Raw genomic sequence first — 22,745 nt, forward strand, 5'->3', positions numbered from 1 at the left:
ATGGTTTGCAACTTTGCACACAGGTGCTGCATGGCCTGAAACTTCAGAGGCATTATTGCCTTAATGCCTCTGTTGCCCCTTGTCATTGCCTGGTTCCCTTTCAAATGTTCCAATATAATCTTACAATTTCCTTGTAACACCAAGGAGAAAACGCCTCTGCCCTTGCCCATTGAAAAGCAATGCATCAGCCCTACCAGTGTGAGGTGTTTTTAAAGGTCGAACAAATTTATGCTCAATGGTCATAATTGCTATTAATACTATTTGAGTTTGTCCACAGTTCTTACCATGGAAGAAGCATTATCATCGAGTACGCCTGAAGGTTAAGATTGACCGGAGTGACCTAGTGAATCTTCTGACCAAGCAAGAACAAGCGTCGGGAGCAGAATCTCAGTGCATGCTAGATCTTGTCAGGTCAGTTGTCAAGGGAATGATTCAGTCTGGCAGTTTACCAAGTAAAATGTCTAGACTGAATTTTGTTTTGTGTAAATTGATTGCTACATTTTGTCATGTCCCAATGATAACTCCAAAAAATAGTTATTGCCCTGCTGACAATTCGACCCTAGCAGAGTCTTTCTCGAAAACTTCTTGAAAACTAAGTGACAGCTAATTCTATTTTCCCAATTGTAATTATTGAAAACAATGGTGTTGCCTTGAAAACATAAACATAAAGTTGGCTCGTGCCATAACTTTGAGTAGCATTTGATTATTTTGGGGTAGAAACTGAAGCACTCTGTATGCTGTACATTATACAATTTTTGCACGCTGTGATGGGGGGTTTATGTTGTTTTGTCCAACCAAGGGACAAAGCGTATCGTGCTGCCGGCGTATCGTAAATTTGGGTGTGATCCCTTGCTACACAACAGTCACTGGTTGAATGGCTTCAGACTAGCACCTGGAACAAAGATATTTACAAAATGGAAAGACTGCCAATATTAGGGCTTGATAGTTCAGTAGAGTGCCGGAATGTAAATCTAAAACTGCTGTAATTTTTTTTGTTTTCAACCAAAAAATAAAAGGAAGAAAATAAAATGTACAGTGAAAAAAACTTTTGCTGAAAAACAGGCGGTGCAAATTTACACTTAAATCTTTTCTGATAGGACAAATCAGAAAAAAACAAATTCTATGATAGACTGAGGTGCCTCACCCTGATTATGGATCCCAATCCTTGTGTCTTTTCAATTGTTCCAGGAATATGCCTAATTTCCAGGCTCGCTTTGGCACCTCCATGGACCGAGATCTTCAGAAACATCCAAAATATGGTCTTGCCAAGGACATCATAAAAGACAGAGCCCCAGAGCTTCTACAAAATGATGTAAGTTCAAGTGTAATCCAAGCCGTGACACTTGTGTCCTTTAAGCAAAACACTTTTAACCATTGATTCGTCCTTCGGATCGGACGTAAAGCCGTTCGTCCCATGTGTTTTGTAACGCATGTAAAAGAACCCAGTGCACTTAACGAAAAGAAAAGGGTTCGCCCCGGTGTTCCTGGCTGTGACTGCTGTATGCGCCGTAGCACCTTGTAAACCCTTATAAATTGCTAACTAATTTGGTATTAAAATTCATCTCTGCATTAACCTATCTTTCTGTATATCTCAGCGCCTTGAGTACCTTGTTGTGTAGCCATTGTCCAGCTACAGTGAGTGCCTACTTGATTTTCTCACACATCAATAAATCATAAAACCAATTATGCAAAAATCTGTCATCTTTCTCTATAGTCAAGTTAGGGTATCATTGTGGCATGATATTTTCAATGGAAAAACAATTACTCCAGAAGCTCAAAAAAGTTCCGAAAAATAATACTGGGTGTGGGATATAATTTTTTTCCAAAATCCGACAAGAAGTGGTGAAGGGAGTGGCTGAACAGAAACAACAGAGCTTGAATAAGTTACCCTTATTTTCCCAGACACGACACGCCGTGGAGTAGGATTGACAATTTGGTCTGTCTTCATTTTCAACATTGACTCTTTCTGTTTTTGTATCTAGACACCCAATCCCTGGTCAATCGTAGCGCTTCTGGTCATCCTCTCTGAGACAGTACATGACGTGTTTTTCATTCTGAGATGTCTCCTGCACCCAACGGCTACGTGCACCACCATGGAACTACTGGAATGTCTGTACTGTATCGCATCTCATCTGTGGATATACCAGAGACTGTTCCGCCATAACATCGGGTGAGTTTTATTGTAAGCCAATGATATACCAGCCCTGGGGTGGATTTCACAAAGAGTTAAGACTAGTCTTATCTCGAGTTAGGCAAGCTACTCGTCCTAACTTGGGACTAGTCTTAAGATTTTAGTATCTATAGACCTTACTCTATGTGAATATGTGCAGGGGTGTGATTTGCTCAGTTTTTTTCTGAAAACTTGTTTATAACACCCCCCCCCCCTCCCATCCCCTCCCCCCAAAAAATAAAAACAAAAATAGAACAAGAACAAAACAAACAAACATACAAATAAACAATGATAAATGTTTATTGGTATGTTTCGCTCTCAATCTTCGCGCTTACCATGGAGGAAGGAAGAGAAGGAGCTCGAACGAAGGGACTTCAAAAGTCGAACCTGCGGTACCGCGGTCGTAATCACCTCGTAATCACCGACATACCTTATACAGACAATGGGCGACCTGGCGTATGTGAGTTTGCACGTGCGCACTTGGTTCTTCACTCAACCACGGTGTCGTATGTCGTATGGATATAATACAGAAAAACAACTTTCTTGAGACCTGATAAAATTTGTGTACACTTGTGCTCACCAAATCGAAAAACACCATTGAATACCAACCACCCTCGTGTGCTAATACCCAAATTTTGAACCACCGCTAGTGACATGAAAGTCACAAAAAATGAAAAAATATGCCATTATGTTTCAGTGAAACACCACAAACGGTAAATGAAAACGTGTATACTCACAATTGTTGTCTCCAATGATTCAACTTTACACGAAGGCAACGGTGCAGAGCGGCGGTACTGCACGTTCTGTACAAAGAGATCTAATCCTGCTCGTTAATCGGCCGTCCAGCTGGAGGTCTCCTATCTTTTTCCACTGGTCAGACAGGGGAATTGTCAGGGTATTCTTTTGTTACTCTGCGGTTTTGCGGGTCGTTCGACCTCCTTCTCTTCCTTCCTCCATGCGCTTACAAGCATCCGCTTACAGCTTTAGCCAATCACATGTGGCAGAGGGGAGTTCCCAAAATGGTCCTGGAGTGAATTTCACAAAAAGTTAAGACTAGTTTTATCTTGAGTTTTATCTTGTTTAACTTAGGACTAGCCTGAAGTGAAAGACTTCTCTTGGAATATTGTTGACAAAACATTAAAACAATAAATAAACACATGTCATGACACGGCGAAACGTGCGGAAACAAGGGTAGGTTTTCCCGTTATTTTCTCACGACTCCAATGACCGATTGACTAAATTTTCACAGGTTTGTTATTTTATATAGAAGTTGTGATACTGTTTACCGAAAGTGTCTAATGGCTTTAACAAGGTAACAATGTTGAAAACTTAAATCTCAGAATCCTATTTCTTTTCTGATCTGCAGGTGGCATTATCGAGTCTATTACACACTGTACCTGTTTGAGAACAGTCAGTTACCAATTTATCTCACACCAGACGGCTCAGCAAGGGATGAAGGGAAAGTTAGACCAAGTTCTGTGAAGAGTCAAAGGTACATGTGTAATCTACACCAGGGCCCATTTTCATGGCTCTGCCCAGTTTTGAATATGGACCAAATTTTTTAATATGGGCAACCATTTTTGAAAATGGACACCTTGTTTTGAAAATGGACACCTTGTTTTGAAAATGGACACCCAGTTTTTTAATATAGACACCCTGTTTTTAATATGGACATCAAGTTTGATGTAGACCATATTGAGTTTGATGTCACTACTCAAATATCTGCCCTACAACATGTTGTCTGTGTGCGTGCGTGTGTGCATGCATGTGCTGTTGAAATCAAACTCGTTGATGTACTCGCTTAGACGCGCATACGGTTTGCCCTACAAGATGGTGACTTTCACTGCAACAAAGGGGTTATCCAATACGGTCAATTTGTTATTTTTTTTGACACCCAGTTTTGTTTTTTGAAACCCACTTTTAATTTGGAAACTCTGTTTTGATTATGACCTCCAGTTTTGAAGACGGACACCTAGTTTCTGACTTAGGCACCCAGTTTTTCATATAGACACCCTGTTTTGAGTATGGACATCCAGTTTTGAGTATGGACATCCAGTTTTGTATTTGGGTACCCAGTTTTGATGTTTCCTCCGTTTTTTGCAGTAAGAAATCAACACTTTATTCACCTGCCTAATGTTGCAAGCAGGCTCTGACATAAGCAACTCCTGGGTTCCTTTTAGAATTCCTATCCCTGTTAAAAGATTCAGGAATCTTTTTTATGTTTGAGTCGTCTTTTTTTTTTTGCCACAAAAATCACAATTTTTTTCTTTCAGGGTCCCTTTTACTCATGAGCAGTGTCGCATCCTAAATCATGACGTCAAGAGAGGGGAGGTCGTCAAGATTCAAGCCTTTGCAGGTAAATATTGACAGTCAGACACTTTTTATGTTTTATCCCTCCCTCCTCCAACTCCCACAGACATTTTGTCATGTATACTACCATGAAAAGGCCTCTCCATGTAGCTCATGATGCTTCATCAGCCCAGAACTTCCACTCTTTGGGGCAATAGGTCCTTTTCTGTAGCATCAGCCCGGGTGTGGAACCAACTCCCACTGACTGTCAAATCATCTCCATCCATCACAACATTCAAGACAAATTTAAAATCTCACCTGTTCAAACAAGCATACTGACACAATCCTCAGTCCTAATTTGTCTTTCTCTCCTTAAGCGCCATGAGCGCCTTCCTGAGGCGGATACTGGCGCTCTATCAAGTGTTATTTATTACGGTGGCAGCCAATTGTGATTTTCTCCCATTCAAATTAATGTAACCAGTCTAGGTACCATACAATGGGCAGCACACCACACCTGGTAGGGAAACTCTGAAAGTCAACTCTGATTGGCTGACCAAAAGTGACTGTTTTGCGTGCATGCAAACTTTCTTGTTTGGGGTCACCCTAAATTGCATACAGTTTGAAAAAGAGAGTGGGTAGTTGCTCTATGACAGATGCGTCTTTTGACAGCGCGCTCTACATAGTCTTTAACACAGAATGGATCAACCACAGGGCTAATTAAAATATCTAATATACATTTGGAAATTTTAAAGTCACACTTCCAGGGGTTATGGTTAGACAAGGCAAACCCATTCCAGATTATGCCCTGTAGAATGTGAACCAGGGCCCGAGAGGTAGAAGGCGAGGGAAGGTACCACTTTTCCAGTCCACAAGTCCAGCGGACTGCTGCACGGTTTATCTTCAGCGACTTTCGGAGAACAACAACTGTGACTAGCTTGATTAATACTCTGGGCTGGGAGCAGACGACTTGTCTCCCAACTAACCATGTTCTACAAGATTCATCGTGGACTAGTAAACATACAGTTCCCATCCGTCGTCCAACCAGCACCATTTCTTTGAAGACATAGCAATAATAATAATTAATAATAATTTATTGATCTTATATTGCACTCTCTCCTTCAGTTTTTACGCACCCTAAGTTATCGTCTTTTGTTATCAGTCTTTTTGTCTTGACGACGCCTTAACTTCACCATATCTGTTATGCACTTTGCCTGTGACGTCACTTGTGCACCATCGTAGTATAGCTATATATAGCTGAATAAGGATTTCACCATTGAAGATTAAAGATTTGCCAAACCGACCACACTTCGGTTTAGGGTAAAAACTAAAATAAAGTTTTTTATGCACTTCTTACATCTCTTAAGACGATTTTCTTCTTGTTGCCAATAATATGCAGGTACCGGGAAGACAACAATGCTAGTGGAGTACGCCAAACAGCGACCCAACATGTCCTTTCTTTATGTAGCTTTCAACAAGTAAGAAATACGTTTTGAAATTCATGATTTTGAAATCGAGTTGTCGGTGCAAAAGTGTTTGGTCTCTATTTAAAAATGGTTATTACAGGTTTAAAATCAATTCTCCTGAAGACGAGCAGAGTATACTGTTCGAAACGTCGAGACCAAACCGGCTCTTTTCAGAGCCACCACTCCTTCAAAAGAGATTTTACCCATAGTTGTACCCGCAAGTTTACTATTAATTTTTATATTTGTAGTTGCTCTGAGGTTTAAAATCGTCAAACAATGTGTCTTCCTTAAAGTTGCCCGGTTGTACATCACATGCAAGTATGCATTGAGATTCAACGTTATTACCAGGAGACTTTTTGTGCGGGATTCAAGGTTTTTGCAACGACGCGTTGAAATGCACACCCAGCAGGGTGGATATGTACGCATTACAAGTCTTTATTATTGTTATTATTAATTATTGTTATTATTATGCATCATGCCTCTACAAAATTGAGAGTCAAGATGCAAAAAGTTAGAAGCTGAAGAATGTTGGATTTCACAATCCACAAACGTACCCCATCTCATCACCTCCCTTACACAAAGTGTAGAAAAATAGAAAAAGGAACCTAGGCATGTATGCTTGCATCTCCAAGAAAACTTTGAAAATTTGAGTTTGGATTCTTGATCCTGTCACAGGTCTGTTCAGAAACATGCAGAGGAGGTATTTTCAAGAAACGTCACAAGTAGTACGATGCATTCCCTAGCATACAAGGCAATAGGATGGCGGTAAGTAAACATCTTGGTACCATTCTTGTACTCAGGCATGTGAGACTTCAGCAATCACTCGGAAATCTTTTTTTTTTTCCATTCCACATTTTCTTTCGGGTTCCACCTTTTTCCCGTCTCTGTCGATCCGGTAATGGTCGGGCAGTCTGAGTTTTATCTTTTTAATTTTGTTTTATACCTTCTCTTTAATAGTACCTATACTATATAAGACTTAAAAGGCTTGATTGCTTTTCAATTTCATTAACAGGTTCAAAGACAAGATCATACCTGCTTTCAAGCCGTTCTTGATTAACAAACTGATCTCGTCGAGGGGTAACAGCACCAACAGGCAGCAACACGGGGGGATGCACTGGATGCGTTACTCCAAGATGGTGTGTAAGACGCTGAATAATTATTGTGCCAGTGCAGACAATTCGCTTACCAGTAGTCACGTGCCGGAGGAGTACATGACGTATGAACACACGGCCCAGGGGATTGTGGCCTTGACGAATGAAATCAGTCACAGTATCAGAATGGTGGGTTTTAATTTTAAGTTGAAAGTCTCAAAACAGTTACTTATTATTTGGCCTTTTAGAATTGTACCAATTCACTTTTCTATTTATTTATTTGTTAAAATTATGTCCTTAATTAAATTAAAGACAGTTGTGTTTACATTCTGAAAATTGTGCATGGTTTTGACTGTCATCTCCTGTTTGATTGTTAGTAGTGTATGTTTGTGCATGGTTTTGACTGTCATCTCCTGTTTGATTGTTAGTAGTGTATGTTTGTGCATGGTTTTGACTGTCATCTCCTGTTTGATTGTTAGTAGTGTATGTTTGTGCATGGTTTTGACTGTCATCTCCTGTTTGATTGTTAGTAGTGTATGTTTGTGCATGGTTTTGACTGTCATCTCCTGTTTGATTGTTAGTAGTGTATGTTTGTGCATGGTTTTGACTGTCATCTCCTGTTTGATTGTTAGTAGTGTATGTTTGTGCATGGTTTTGACTGTCATCTCCTGTTTGATTGTTAGTAGTGTATGTTTGTGCATGGTTTTGACTGTCATCTCCTGTTTGATTGTTAGTAGTGTATGTTTGTGCATGGTTTTGACTGTCATCTCCTGTTTGATTGTTAGTAGTGTATGTTTGTGCATGGTTTTGACTGTCATCTCCTGTTTGATTGTTAGTAGTGTATGTTTGTGCATGGTTTTGACTGTCATCTCCTGTTTGATTGTTAGTAGTGTATGTTTGTGCATGGTTTTGACTGTCATCTCCTGTTTGATTGTTAGTAGTGTATGTTTGTGCATGGTTTTGACTGTCATCTCCTGTTTGATTGTTAGTAGTGTATGTTTGTGCATGGTTTTGACTGTCATCTCCTGTTTGATTGTTAGTAGTGTATGTTTGTGCATGGTTTTGACTGTCATCTCCTGTTTGATTGTTAGTAGTGTATGTTTGTGCATGGTTTTGACTGTCATCTCCTGTTTGATTGTTAGTAGTGTATGTTTGTGCATGGTTTTGACTGTCATCTCCTGTTTGATTGTTAGTAGTGTATGTTTGTGTGCGCCTTTGGGTGCCCTTATATGCAGATGTGCGCTGATAAAATCTTAAATTATGGGTTAAAAACCAAAATTAACAAATCTTAAATTATTATTTTTATCATTGAGCCAAAAGTTTTGTAAGTTTGTTATTTTATGTATATTTTTTATCTTATTTTGTTCTATAGAGTAAATACCTTAAACTCAACAGAAATTGGGTACTTTTTGTAACACAAAACACAATGTCCACAGATTTACATTACACTAACACCATTTGAAGATAATGATAGTAGAAAGCGTACCTTAAAATATTAGATGCTGAGGTGCTGTAGTTTTTGGGAAATAATTAAACAATGTCACGAAAATACGTTTTTACATGCTAAAATAATTTTCGTCTCATGATCAGTGAGACAAAAATTATTTTCATGATACTATTTTACTAATTTCTCAAAAATTACAGCACCAACTAATATGTTCAGGGAAGCTTTTTACTATCATTATCTTCAAACTGGGTAAGTTTAATGTAAATCTGTGGACGTTGTGTTTTTTGTCGCCCAAAAAGTACATAAACCCTTTAAAAGATATTTATGAGAATCAAATTCAGGGTTTGGTCGTGGTTAAAAAAATAGAAATTAAGATGTTGGATTTAAAACCAACAAGACCTGTGGACTCATTCGGGCACGAGTTAATTACTGGCCGGACACTAAAACAACTGGCCCCAGGCCAGTAGTCCAATGTAAAATTTAACTTCATTGCAACTTCTGCATATTGCAACTTCTGCACCATACAATTACAAATGCCAGATTAAATATGAAATAAGAAAACCATTTCAAGATTTTTGTTTGGCATGAGTTTACTGACTTGACACTCAAGTCTTGGGCTGGTGATCCTTTGTTAAATTGGAGCCCACATACAAATACAAATGCAAGATTAAATTTGAAATAAGAGCATGACTTGTGGAAACCATTCCACCAACTTCAATTTATCAATTTTTTACCAATTTAATAGCACTGTATACTCAGTACTTTCCTGAGCTCCGTGAAAACAAGTCACAGAAATATAACTTGGGTGAGATTCAAACCCATGACCTTTGTATATGAATAAATACAACAAAATTAATATTCTTTATCCCCGATGCAAGTTTCCATCTATTAACTTCAATATTGTTCTGATTTGTCAACCATGTAGAACATTGCAACTTCTGCAGCAACAGTGTGGAGTGGAATCAAGAAACCGAAAAACAAAGAAGCTGTCATCACACATGACGGTAAATATATCAGGGCCTTCGACTAGAAAGTCTTTTTAGGTCAGTTTTTTATATCCTGTACCATTTTCCCCCGTCATTATTGGTTTTTCTGTCATTACTAGGGTCAATTCCAGCTATAGTCTTGTACTGTTGGATTGAGAAATCCCGGTTGTGACACTTGTGTCTCTGAGCAAGATCCTTAACTATAATTGCTTCTCTCCATCCAAGGGTAAATGGGTACCTGTGAGGGCAGAGATGGTTCTTGTGTTTGGTTTAGCCGAGTAGCGTAGATAATTGTCGCACAGGCTGTATACTCCCCAGGGAGCTGAGATGGTTTAAGGAATGATTTAAGGCCCAGTGACCAGGGATAATAATGTTGGAAGTGCTTTTAAAACTCATTCATGCATTTGTGACCAGTCGTCTTGATTGTTGTAATAGCCTTTTGTATGGTCTGCCAAAGTCACAAATAGCTAAACTACAAAGGGTTCAAAACGCAGCTGCCAGAATTGTTACCAACACACACCGATTTGAACACAACACACCTATAATTCGCCAATTACACTGGCTGCCTGTTTCGTACAGGATTCATTTTAAAATCCTGTTGTTGACTTTCAAAGCTCTTCATGGTCTTTCTCCAAAGTACATACGGGATCTTGTTTCCATCCAGAAAGTATCTTCTTATAAACTTGATTTGATTTTTGATTTCAAAACCTCTGAATTAGATGAGGTCTCGAAATCAAGCATATGAAAGCACACAACTTCGTGTGACATGCTTTTTTTTTCTTCCATTATTATCTCGCAACTTCAACGACCAATTGAGCTCAAAATTTCACAGGTTTGTTATTTTATGCATCTGCTGAGATACACCAAGTAAGAAGACTGGTCTTTGACAATTACCAATAGTGTCCAATGTCTTTAAGCAGTAAATACTGCTTAGCAAATTTCATTGCTAGCAAAAAATGAGTCGGGCACCAGTTGCAACAATGTAAACTTCATTGGAATTATGGGTTGTTTTCTGTGCTCAGCAAGATTTTATGCTTACAGGCTTTATGAAATTGGGTTCAGGTTATGATTTCTTATTCTCCTATTTCTTTTCCCCCATTGATGTCCAGTATACTTGAAGTTATACCAGCTAAGCAAACCATGGAATCTCAACTACGACTGTCTGCTGATTGACGAGGCTCAGGACCTTACGCCAGGTCAGTCATTTCAATAAACTCAAATTCTACATTTCATGTATAAGTTTTCAGCATTAGAGAGATTCACTATAATAATAATAATATCAAAGTCTTATATCATTGTATATAGCGCACGTATCTATCAAACAAGGTACTCAAGGCGCTGAGTATTTACAAACTCTCAGAAAAATAGGTTATTGCAGTGATGAATTCTGAGACCCAATTATTTAGCACCTTATAAGGGTTTACAAGGTGCTATACGGCGCATGAAGCAGCCACAACCAGTAACACCGGGCGAACCCCTTCTCTTTTTGTGCACTGGGTTCTTTTACATGCATTACACAACACATGGGACCAACGGCTTAACGTCCCATCCGAAGGACGAAGCAATGGTGTCTTGGTGAAGGACACAAGTGTCACTACAGTCAGACAATATTGCTATTTCTACCTTCTTGTGCCAAATGTTAAAGGCAGTGGACACTAGATAAGATAAGATTAGATTAGATTAGATTAGTTTAATTATTTGTCCACGTTAAAAACATAGAAACTTGACATCCACTGGCCAAATACAAGAATACACAATCAATATTGGTAATTACACAAAATAATTATTAGCATAAAACCTTTCTCGGTGATGAGTAAAGGGTAGAGGTTGATGGTATAAAACATTGTGTGAAACGGCTCCCTCTGAAGTACCATAGTTTTTGAGAAAGAAGTAATTTTCCACAAATTTGATTTCGAGACCTCAGATTTAGAACTTGAGGTCTCAAAATCAACCATCTAAAGCACACAACTTTGTGTGACAAGGGTGTTTTTTTCTTTCATTATTATCTCGCAAGTTTGATGACCGATTGAGCTCAAATTTTCACAGGTTTGTTATTTTATGCATATGTTGAGATACACTAACTGTAGGGCTAGTATTTGACAATTACCAATAGTTTCCACTGGCTTTAATGTTGCTGAGAGCCATTATGGCGAAGTATACCTTTAGTTTTTGGTTGTTCTAATCCTATGTAACTGACATCTGAAAGTTCATTTCAAAAGGTGGTCGTTTTTGGGGGGATATCACCAAAAATCCTACATGTCTAATGCATGAAAGTTAACCCCTAAATAGGAATACACAATTGAAAAGCGTTACTCCGCCTGTCATGAGCAACAACTCAAAAGAAGTTGGTGTATGTCAAATTTGAAGAAGATATTTTTTGTATTCTTTGGTTCGTACAATGTTTGTACAATGTTCTAGCCCAGCAGGATATCCTTATGAATCAACGCTCTGCTAAGATCCTTGTTGGCGATAACCATCAACAGATCTATGGCTTCCGTGGTGCCACCAATGCAATGAGTAGAGTGGTCAGTCAACACACGTTCCACCTTACACAGGTTTGTGGACAATATTTGTTTTCAAATTTCATTGTCTTTTGAAAAAATGAAATAAGCTGTTGCAAACTGCAAACCAACCAAAAGGACCTATGGTATAAATGCAAAAAGTAGTGAATGGCCTGAAGTTCGAGAAAGAGTCCTGCTAGGGCCGAAGCGTCAGGCCATTTATATATTTTAAATTATGTTATATTGGCATAAGGGATGAAATAGAATTGTTATTATTTTTGGTAATAAAACTAAGGATGCCTCATTAAAGGAACACGTTGCCGTGGATCGGTCGAGTTAGTCTTTGAAAAGCGTTTGTAACCGTTTGTTAAAGAATGCATAATGATTAGAAAGATATTTTAAAAGTAGAATATAATGATCCACACAAGTATCACTCGAAACTGTGTGGTTTTCCTTTTACCTCGTCGACAAACACGGTCGGCCATTCATGGGAGTCAAATTTTTGACTCCCATAAATGGCCGACCGTGTTAGTGCGCAAATAAAAGGAAAACCACGTAATTTCGAGGCAAATGTGTGTGGATCATTGTATTCTACTTTTTAAACATCTTTCTAACCATATGCATTTTATAACAAACGGTTACAAACGCTTTTCAAAGACCAACTCGACCGATCCAAGACGGCGTGTTCCTTTAAGTGAACCTAATCACTGTATGTAGCTCTCAAGCCTGATGAAACCTGAAGACGAGGGTGCTCGCTTTGTGAACCAGCAACCTAGGGTTAACCCCTACTTTTCCTCAATAAGCGTTCTGGGTTCTTTTACATTCGCTACCAATCCTAGTACACACAGAGCCTATGGCTTGATGTCCCATCTGAAGGACAAAGGCAATCGTGAAGTTTTTTGAGTTTTTTGAGAATCCAACCTTCACTCTGCTGATCAGAAACATCACAGCTTGCGTCCAGTGCTCCAAGACCGATTTCATGCAACATTGTGGTATACACACTTTGTACACACTCACACACTCACTCAAGAAGCCCAGTTCATACTTCCTGCGAATGCGAATGCGATGCAAACTTGACATGAATTTGTCGTCACAACCCTGTTTTTCGTTGCGATATTCGCAAAGAGTTGAACTCAACTCAACTGCTGCGAATTATTTGTTGCGATTATGTGACTCAACTGCTGCGAATTATTTGTTGCGAATGTGACGTCCTCATTCGTATCGCATTCGCATTAGCAGGAAGTATGAACTGGGCTTCACTCATTCGACCCAAGTTATTGCATTGTTCAATGTCTTTGTACACAGCTAACTAACATTTTTCTTTCTCCAGTCATTCCGTTTTGGTCCTGGGATTGCCTACATTGCAGACTGCGTACTGGAAAGGTCTTCATCGAAAGTCAGACATATTCTGGTCGGCAAAATGGAACAAGGTAATTCACAAGGGTGACAGTTAAAGGGAGTGTAAACCTTTTGTAATATCTGTTACAAAATGAGTGTAGGGAGAACACCAATATGGGGCTAGATAGCTCAGTTGGTAGAGCGCCGGCATGTTAATCGGGAAGTCGTTGTAAATTCTTTGTTCAACCTCAAAAATCATTTAAAAATTTCCCCAGTCAGTTTCCCTTGTGGTTTATATGGATAAAATGAATGACCATCAAGCACTGCATAGGTTTGTAGTGTTTAACATGTTGAGAAACCAAGCACTGCATAGGTTTTTAGTGTTTAACATGTTGAGAAACCAAGCACTGCATAGGTTTTTAGTGTTTAACATGTTGAGAAACCAAGCACTGCATAGGTTTTTAGTGTTTAACATGTTGAGAAACCAAGCACTGCATAGGTTTTTAGTGTTTAACATGTTGAGAAACCAAGCACTGCATAGGTTTTTAGTGTTTAACATGTTGAGAAACCAAGCACTGCATAGGTTTTTAGTGTTTAACATGTTGAGAAACCAAGCACTGCATAGGTGTTTAGTGTTTAACATGTTGAGAAACCAAGCACTGCATAGGTGTTTAGTGTTTAACATGTTGAGAAACCAAGCACTGCATAGGTGTTTAGTGTTTAACATGTTGAGAAACCAAGCACTGCATAGGTGTTTAGTGTTTAACATGTTGAGAAACCAAGCACTGCATAGGTGTTTAGTGTTTAACATGTTGAGAAACCAAGCACTGCATAGGTTTTTAGTGTTTAACATGTTGAGAAACCAAGCACTGCATAGGTTTTTAGTGTTTAACATGTTGAGAAACCAAGCACTGCATAGGTTTTTAGTGTTTAACATGTTGAGAAACCAATCACTGCATAGGTGTTTAGTGTTTAACATGTTGAGAAACCAAGCACTGCATAGGTTTTTAGTGTTTAACATGTTGAGAAACCAAGCACTGCATAGGTTTTTAGTGTTTAACATGTTGAGAAACCAAGCACTGCATAGGTGTTTAGTGTTTAACATGTTGAGAAACCAAGCACTGCATAGGTTTTTAGTGTTTAACATGTTGAGAAACCAAGCACTGCATAGGTGTTTAGTGTTTAACATGTTGAGAAACCAAGCACTGCATAGGTGTTTAGTGTTTAACATGTTGAGAAACCAAGCACTGCATAGGTGTTTAGTGTTTAACATGTTGAGAAACCAAGCACTGCATAGGTGTTTAGTGTTTAACATGTTGAGAAACCAAGCACTGCATAGGTTTTTAGTGTTTAACATGTTGAGAAACCAAGCACTGCATAGGTTTTTAGTGTTTAACATGTTGAGAAACCAAGCACTGCATAGGTTTTTAGTGTTTAACATGTTGAGAAACCAATCACTGCATAGGTGTTTAGTGTTTAACATGTTGAGAAACCGAGCACTGCATAGGTTTTTAGTGTTTAACATGTTGAGAAACCAAGCACTGCATAGGTTTTTAGTGTTTAACATGTTGAGAAACCAAGCACTGCATAGGTGTTTAGTGTTTAACATGTTGAGAAACCAAGCACTGCATAGGTGTTTAGTATTTAACATGTTGAGAAACCAAGCACTGCATAGGTTTTTAGTGTTTAACATGTTGAGAAACCAAGCACTGCATAGGTGTTTAGTGTTTAACATGTTGAGAAACCAAGCACTGCATAGGTTTTTAGTGTTTAACATGTTGAGAAACCAAGCACTGCATAGGTGTTTAGTGTTTAACATGTTGAGAAACCAAGCACTGCATAGGTGTTTAGTGTTTAACATGTTGAGAAACCAAGCACTGCATAGGTTTTTAGTGTTTAACATGTTGAGAAACCAAGCACTGCATAGGTGTTTAGTGTTTAACATGTTGAGAAACCAAGCACTGCATAGGTTTTTAGTGTTTAACATGTTGAGAAACCAAGCACTGCATAGGTTTTTAGTGTTTAACATGTTGAGAAACCAAGCACTGCATAGGTTTTTAGTGTTTAACATGTTGAGAAACCAAGCACTGCATGGGTTTTTAGTGTTTAACATGTTGAGAAACCAAGCACTGCATAGGTGTTTAGTGTTTAACATGTTGAGAAACCAAGCACTGCATAGGTTTTTAGTGTTTAACATGTTGAGAAACCAATCCCTTGTTAGGAATATTGTTTTGGGGAAAGGGATTCTTCAAAAAGACGTTTAACAACAACATATCACATATCGCTAAATCTGTCAGGTACCAGCTTTGCAACCTCTCCCACTTTCGAAAGTTCCTCTCTCGCAAAGCTACAGAGCAGGTTGTGCATTCTCTCATAACATCACGACTTGACTTCTGCAATGCCATTCTCAGCAATATGCCAGAGTATCAGATCAAGCGTCTCCAACGACTCCAAAATTCGGCTGCCAGACTTGTCACCCTTACTAAAAGATCAACACACATCACTCCAATCCTCAAGGCCCTGCACTGGCTCCTGGTTCAAAAGTGCATCGATTTCAAAATTCTCCTTCTTGTGTATCAGTCTCTCCAGGACACGGCACCAACATACATCCAGAGCCTGTTACATCTTCATGCACCACCCAGGCAGCTCAGATCATCGTCCACCTAACTTCTAAACATTCCACGCACATGCCATTCAGGGGGAGCCCGCTCCTTCTCACACTCTGTCCCATCACTATGGAATGAACTCCCCCATAAACTCCGACAAATCACTACCTATTCCAGCTTCAAAACCCATTTGAAAACTTATTTTTTTGCTTAACTATACTCTTTGCAATCTGGCTTTGGCTTCTCTCCTGCGCCAGGAGTGTCTTTTAGACAGACATAGCGCATTATAAATTGCCACTATTATTACTATTATTAAAAAAGAAAACTCAAACTGAAAAATGTTTCATGCATGAAATGTTTCTCAGATTGTGTATACCAATTATTTTGCATTGTTCTTTCTGCGCGGAGATAACTGACTCAAAATTTTCAACACTATCTCAAAGACGCTATACATCTTTTGAATTTCACAGGTTAATTTTGTTATTTATATCCTCTTTTTATATAGTTAAAGACACTGGACACCTTTGGTAATTGTCAAAGACCAGTTTTCTCACTTGGTGTATCTCAACATACACGTATGCACAAAATAACAAACCTGTAAAAATTTGAGCTCAATTGGTCATCTGAAGTTGCAAGATAATGATGGAAGAAAAAACACCCTTGCACACGAAGTTGTGTGCTTTCAGATGCTTGATTTTGAACCTCGAAATCTAGTTCTTAGGTCTCGAAATCAAATTCAAATATTTTAGTGGAAAATTACTTCTTTCTCGAAAACTACAGATCACATCGATGGGGAGGAGCTTGGCCAAGTAGCCATCATTACCCGAACCAATGTCATTCTCTTCAGAGAAGCTGTGAATATTGTCAAAGCAGACACTACCACCATGATAGGGTTCGCTGGGGTAAGAATGTACTCATTTTGGGAGTGGGGGATATAGTATTGATTTGAGAGCCTTTGAATTTCCTGGGACCAAGTTGGTCCCAACCATTTTGAGTTTTATGTGTGCGTGGTTATGTTTCTTCAAATAATTTTGTTTAGTTCCTACTTTATGGCTATTGTGCACTTTTGGTAAAGTAAAATTGAGCCAGGAAATATATAAAAGTAAAACATGCCAACATCATTATTATTATTTCTGGTTTATTGTAAAAAGAAAAACATCTGAATTAAAATACAGATTTACATTTTTTTATAATTTTTTTTAAAAGCACAGGAGAATTATTTATACACAAGAAATATTACAAGTTTAAAAGCGACGGTCAAAGAGACGTTATGAGAACTAAAATTAGATAAAACAAAGACAGTAAAGTTTAACAAGCACACTTAACTAACAAACCCAACTGAGACCAAAAAAAAAAAACACAACAAACAAACACCCGAACAAACAAACAAACGAACAAACAAACAAGCAAACAATTAAACCTGCAACAGATAATTAAATAATTACAGATACAAACAAACAGATAATCAAATAATGAAACCCCTACAATTATTCACACTCTGTCGATTCTTATAACGATACTGCGATCCACACATTGTAGATTCTTGTTTCAATACTGCGATCCACACATTGTAGATTCTTGTTTCAATACTGCGATCCACACATTGTAGATTCTTGTTTCAATACTGCGATCCACACATTGTAGATTCTTGTTTGAATACTTTGATCCACACATTGTAGATTCTTGTTGCAATACTGCGATCCACACATTGTAGATTCTTGTTTCAATACTTTGATCCACACATTGTAGATTCTTGTTTCAATACTTTGATCCACACATTGTAGATTCTTGTTTCAATACTTTGATCCACACATTGTAGATTCTTGTTTCAATACTTTGATCCACACATTGTAAATTTTTGTTTCAATACTTTGATCCACACATTGTAGATTCTTGTTTGAATACTTTGATCCACACATTGTAGATTCTTGTTGCAATACTGCGATCCACACATTGTAGATTCTTGTTTGAATACTTTGATCCACACATTGTAGATTCTTGTTTCAATACTTTGATCCACTCATTGTAGATTCTTGTTTCAATACTGCGATCCACACATTGTAGATTCTTGTTTCAATACTGCGATCCACACATTGTAAATTCTTGTTTCAATACTTTGATCCACACATTGTAAATTCTTGTTTCAATACTTTGATCCACTCATTGTAGATTCTTGTTTCAATACTTTGATCCACACATTGTTGATTCTTGTTTCAATACTGCGATCCACACATTGTAGATTCTTGTTTCAATACTGCGATCCACACATTGTAGATTCTTGTTTGAATACTGCGATCCACACATTGTTGATTCTCAATGATATATATTTACATTCAGGGCATAGATGGTTATGGTATGGATTTGATTCTTGACATCTACCAGCTAAAGCTGCCTCAGTCAGGTAAGTGGTTGGAAGCTCTTACTCTCACCTTTTTTTTAGCAGAACAATTTGAATTTTTTGCAGGAAATGCCTGGTATTGACACACAGAGCATCATAAATATTTCATTTTCTTACACTTTACCAACAGAGAGAAGAGTTATCAAGAGTCAACTGGTCAAGTATCATAAGTCGATAGGTTCCCTGAAGGCGTATGCCAGTCAGACGGAGGAAGTGGGGCTGCTTAATAAGATCCGTATCGTGGAGCAATATAACATACAGATTCCTGAACTCATTAAGCTCATAAAGAGTAGGACCAGACATGAAAGCTTAGCAGGTTTGTAGCGTAGATATAGAATATAATATCTCGATCGGCTGCACTTAAATGCCATAAGCCGTACACAAACATTCCTGACTTAGGATTCATCTTATGACTTAGGACGGGTTCAGTTCCGTATCCAAATACGTAGGACGCATTGAACCCATCCTAAGTTAGGACTGGTTACTCGTCCTAACTCGAGTTAGGATTAATTCTAACGTTTCGTGAAATCGGCTGCAGGTTCTTCATGGACATGCTAAAAAGTCACGTACTGGTTTAAATGCGCTGGAGATGAACTTGGGAGATACCTTAAACCACTATGGACGCACTAAAAGTCACGTTCTGATTTGCCTGAACATTGGAGATAGGCTAATGGCTGCCCCAATGCCAGAACCTGCGTATGTATGCCCGGCTGATCTAGTTATTATATCTGTGGTTCGTAGACGTTTTCATTTTGCATTGAAATCATTTGGGGGTTCGTTTATTCTTCAAAGTATAAAAACCAAAAAGATATTATAATAATGACTCAAACGAGATCAGTTTTGAATTTTAAGTTTTTCAAAATTAATATTCAAATCCCTGGATGCCAATTTGAGATAGGGTCAGTTTTGTTATGCCCTCATATATGTAATATTTTACTAGTCCTCATGAAAGTGAAGAAAACATTACGATTTTCACCTTATAATGGTGTCCAGAATGCTATTTTGAGTGCAATTTGAAACATGGCGTCATCATACAGAAAAAACAAATGGATCTGTTCATTCGAAAGAGGAAAATCTGCACCAGTCAAAATGTCAAAGTCCAATGCCGTTTTGATTGAATGGCATCAGAACTCAGGAATGAACTTTAAATGTTGATGTACAAACCATTATTGTCTTGGTTTTGAACAAAAATTGCAGTCGAGGAGTATTAAACACAGATGCATTTACACCATTTTAAAATGAGGTTAGAGACGTGTTATTTTATTTTTTCCATTTCATTTTTAGGACTTTAATAGTATCTGAGTACATGCCACAAACTAAACTCAACGTTGAACCCCCTTGTTAAAGAAATAATCCACTAGGTTAGACATAAAAGAGGGTCTGAATTGTTGTCCTCTTTTTTTTCACAGCTTTTGTTCTCAGCACAGTGCACAAGAGCAAGGGACTCGAATTTGATACTGTGAAGATCACCGATGATTTTGCTATCAAGTCATGCAGACAAAGTATGTTATTTTCAGGATTATTATTTTCTTTATTGGGCATTAAAAACACGTCCTACACATAACAACATGCATTCACATAGAGTTGGAACTAAAAACAATCCAGGCTGCTGGCTTTAAAAAAAGTTAAATTAAAAAATATGGCCCCAAAAGCCTTCAATACCAATACCAATACCTCTTATTGTTGGAATGTTAGTGTAGGATTTCTAAAGATGATGCTAAACAGAAAATAATACTTATAGTGTTATGGCTTCTTCTAATTAAATAGGATTTGAAACTTTGCATGGTGGAAATACGATATGGAAAGGTTTGCGGTAACACCACGTAATGACTATCTCTAATGAGTTGGGGTGGTTCTGAAAAGGACCGTTGGTTTCAACTCGACGTTTGGATCAGTATGCTCTGATCGTCTTATGGTGAATATCAAACACAGATGCATTTACACCATTTTAAAATTACGTTAGAGACTTATAATTTGTTTTTTCATTTCATTATTAGGACTTTATTAGAAACTGAGTACGTCACACAACTAGATTCAACAATGAAGACGATCAGAGCATACTGATCGAAACGTTGAGTTGAAACCAAACGGTTCTTTTCAGAACCACCCCATCATTAGAGATAGTCATAACATGGTGTTACCGCAAACCTTTCCATTTCATCTAGTTAAGTATATCACTCATATCCGTCACTCAGTGCACTCATGCCACTTGAGATCTTTCCCACAGAACAAAAATTTGAGAAAATAGAATTAGCTGTTGCAAACAACTTACCAACCAAATGGACCGAGAGTATAAATGCAAAAAATAGTTAATGGCCTGACGTTTCGACCCTAGCAGAGTCTTTCTCGAAGGCTAAATGACAACACAACAAACATGAACAGGTAACTAAGTGAAACATAAGCAGTGAAGTGGAAATACATGAATGGGGTTAGAAAGCATACAGAAAAAAGCAGGGGGTAAACAATGAATAGGGGGACAAAAAGGGGGGGGGGGGTTAAAGGGAGAACAAAAATTTCCTACTTTTTTTCCAAGAACCAAATGTATTGCCTGGGCCCAATTTCATAGAGCTACTTTAGCACAAAAATAATGTGCGTAAGCTAAACAAAACCTTGCTTAGTAACATGAGGGCCTTTTCACACTACAAAAAATCTCTGTGTTGGACACGGATACGATCCGGATAATGTGCACTGACCTTTTCACACTACCATCTTTCAACACGGAGTCGATCCAGATATGGCGCATTACCCGTGTCGAAATCAACCCTGCCCGGGAGGTGGGTTGATAAATCTCTATGGTGTCGAAGATTCCAACACGGATCGAAAGGCGTAGTGTGAACACCTATGTACGGGTTAATTTTCGATCCGTGTTGAGTGTGCGTGGCGCCATCTGCGCACCCTTTGCACTACAGTTGTCCAGCGCGTACGATAAACCGCGTACAAAAGGCACTGCGTACATAAAAAGTAGCCGTGTCCTGCTTCGATCCGTGTAAGGTTTTGTGCAGTGTGAAACGGTCGGATGATGTCCGGATTGAAAGTTACACGTGTAACCAAAAAGCTGATTTCCTACAGAGCTAGTGTGAAAGCGAAGCTGTTTGTATCCGTGTTGAAATTTTACTGAACCAACACAGACCCTATCCGGATAAAGTTCGACACGGATCGAAGATCGATAGTGTGTAAAGGCCTTTAGATTACCGGCCAAGACTCCACTCAATTATTACGCTAAGTAAACAGCAGTTTAATACCAGTCACAAGCAATGTATGTGGCATGGAATTTTGGCCAGTATAACATGTGTAAAATAAGCAAGCTTTTTTCAAGCTTAAGCAAATTCTGTGCTTGAGAAGATCTATGAAATTGGCCCCTGATGTAAATTGTTTTGAGAAAGTAAGCCCTTTGAGGTAATATGGTTTGGATTATTTTTATCCCAAGAACATTTGCATGTGAGAAATGATACGATTTTTGCATGAAACATTTTTCAGAGATCTGATTGTTGGTGTTTATTCGGGAATGTTATGGCCAGAGATGTAGTTAGTACATGCTGTCACCGCGCTAAGCGTGGACGGATTATCTTTTGAACCTACTCTGCCTGTTTTTAGCTGTTTTTAAAGGCAGTGGACACTGTTGGTAATACTCAAAATAATTGGTAGAATAAAAACTTACTTGGTAATGGGCAATAGAGAGTTGTAGATAGTATAAAACATTGTGAGAAACGGCTCCCTCTGTTTGAGAAAGAAGTAATTTTCCACGAATTTGATTTTGAGACGTCAGAATTAGATTCTGAAGTCCCGAAATCAAGTATCTGAAAGCACACAAGTATGCAACAAGGGTGTTTTTTCTTCCATTATTCTCTTGCAACTTTCGACGCCCAATTGAGTTCAAATTTTCACAGGTTTGTTATTTTGTGCATATGTTAAGATACACCAAGTGAGAAGACTGGTCTATGGCAATTACCAATAGTGTCCAGTGCTGTTAAGCACCTCAGCGTGACATCCGCAATTAATCTTCTCTATCTCTCTTTGACTCCACAGATGCGTTGGGCATCATTCAGGCGGATGAGCTCAATATGGTCTACGTCGCCTTGACCCGAGCCAAGAAAAGCCTCGTCCTCAATTCAAGCTTTCTGGAGTTTTTAAGTCAACGGCCTGCGAAGGTACATTTCAAAGTTTACTTAAACTTTATGCAACTTTGGTTGAGAGACCACTTCAACAGCATAGCGTTAGCCAGAGGTTGTCTGTTTTTGTTGTCAATTTGTCTTTTGGACACTCTGTTTTATCTGTCATTTACATGTAAATGTACTGTAAGTGAACACAATTTTAACACTCAGTTTCAAATTTCCAGCAAATTTGAACACCTTTTGGCCAAATCCTGGCTATTACCTTGAAATTCAGTGGGCATGGTGAACTGTTTTCTAGGTTTCCTATAGTTAGTCTGGGTCAGAGTAAGTGGCTACGTCTTAAC

At 38.4% G+C, this 22,745-nt stretch overlaps 1 protein-coding gene across 2 annotated transcripts in view; it reads left to right on the forward strand.

The window, feature by feature from the left end:
• The window catches only part of LOC117306361 (F-box DNA helicase 1-like), a 31,423-nt gene that overhangs the window by 5,719 nt on the left and 2,959 nt on the right, over positions 1–22,745 (forward strand). For both annotated transcript variants that reach the window (XM_033790968.1, XM_033790976.1), the window contains exons 3-19: positions 278–411; positions 1,189–1,312; positions 1,983–2,170; positions 3,537–3,662; positions 4,444–4,526; positions 5,856–5,934; positions 6,598–6,687; positions 6,935–7,202; positions 9,386–9,464; positions 10,556–10,642; positions 11,865–12,001; positions 13,278–13,377; positions 16,672–16,793; positions 18,229–18,292; positions 18,420–18,605; positions 19,699–19,791; positions 22,316–22,437. In XM_033790968.1, the coding sequence (XP_033646859.1) occupies positions 278–411; positions 1,189–1,312; positions 1,983–2,170; positions 3,537–3,662; positions 4,444–4,526; positions 5,856–5,934; positions 6,598–6,687; positions 6,935–7,202; positions 9,386–9,464; positions 10,556–10,642; positions 11,865–12,001; positions 13,278–13,377; positions 16,672–16,793; positions 18,229–18,292; positions 18,420–18,605; positions 19,699–19,791; positions 22,316–22,437 (2,082 nt within the window). The remainder of the gene's footprint in view (positions 1–277; positions 412–1,188; positions 1,313–1,982; positions 2,171–3,536; positions 3,663–4,443; positions 4,527–5,855; positions 5,935–6,597; positions 6,688–6,934; positions 7,203–9,385; positions 9,465–10,555; positions 10,643–11,864; positions 12,002–13,277; positions 13,378–16,671; positions 16,794–18,228; positions 18,293–18,419; positions 18,606–19,698; positions 19,792–22,315; positions 22,438–22,745) is intronic.

Source organism: Asterias rubens, chromosome 2 (genome assembly GCF_902459465.1).
Source record: "Asterias rubens chromosome 2, eAstRub1.3, whole genome shotgun sequence".
In the NCBI taxonomy this organism is placed as follows: domain Eukaryota; kingdom Metazoa; phylum Echinodermata; class Asteroidea; order Forcipulatida; family Asteriidae; genus Asterias; species Asterias rubens.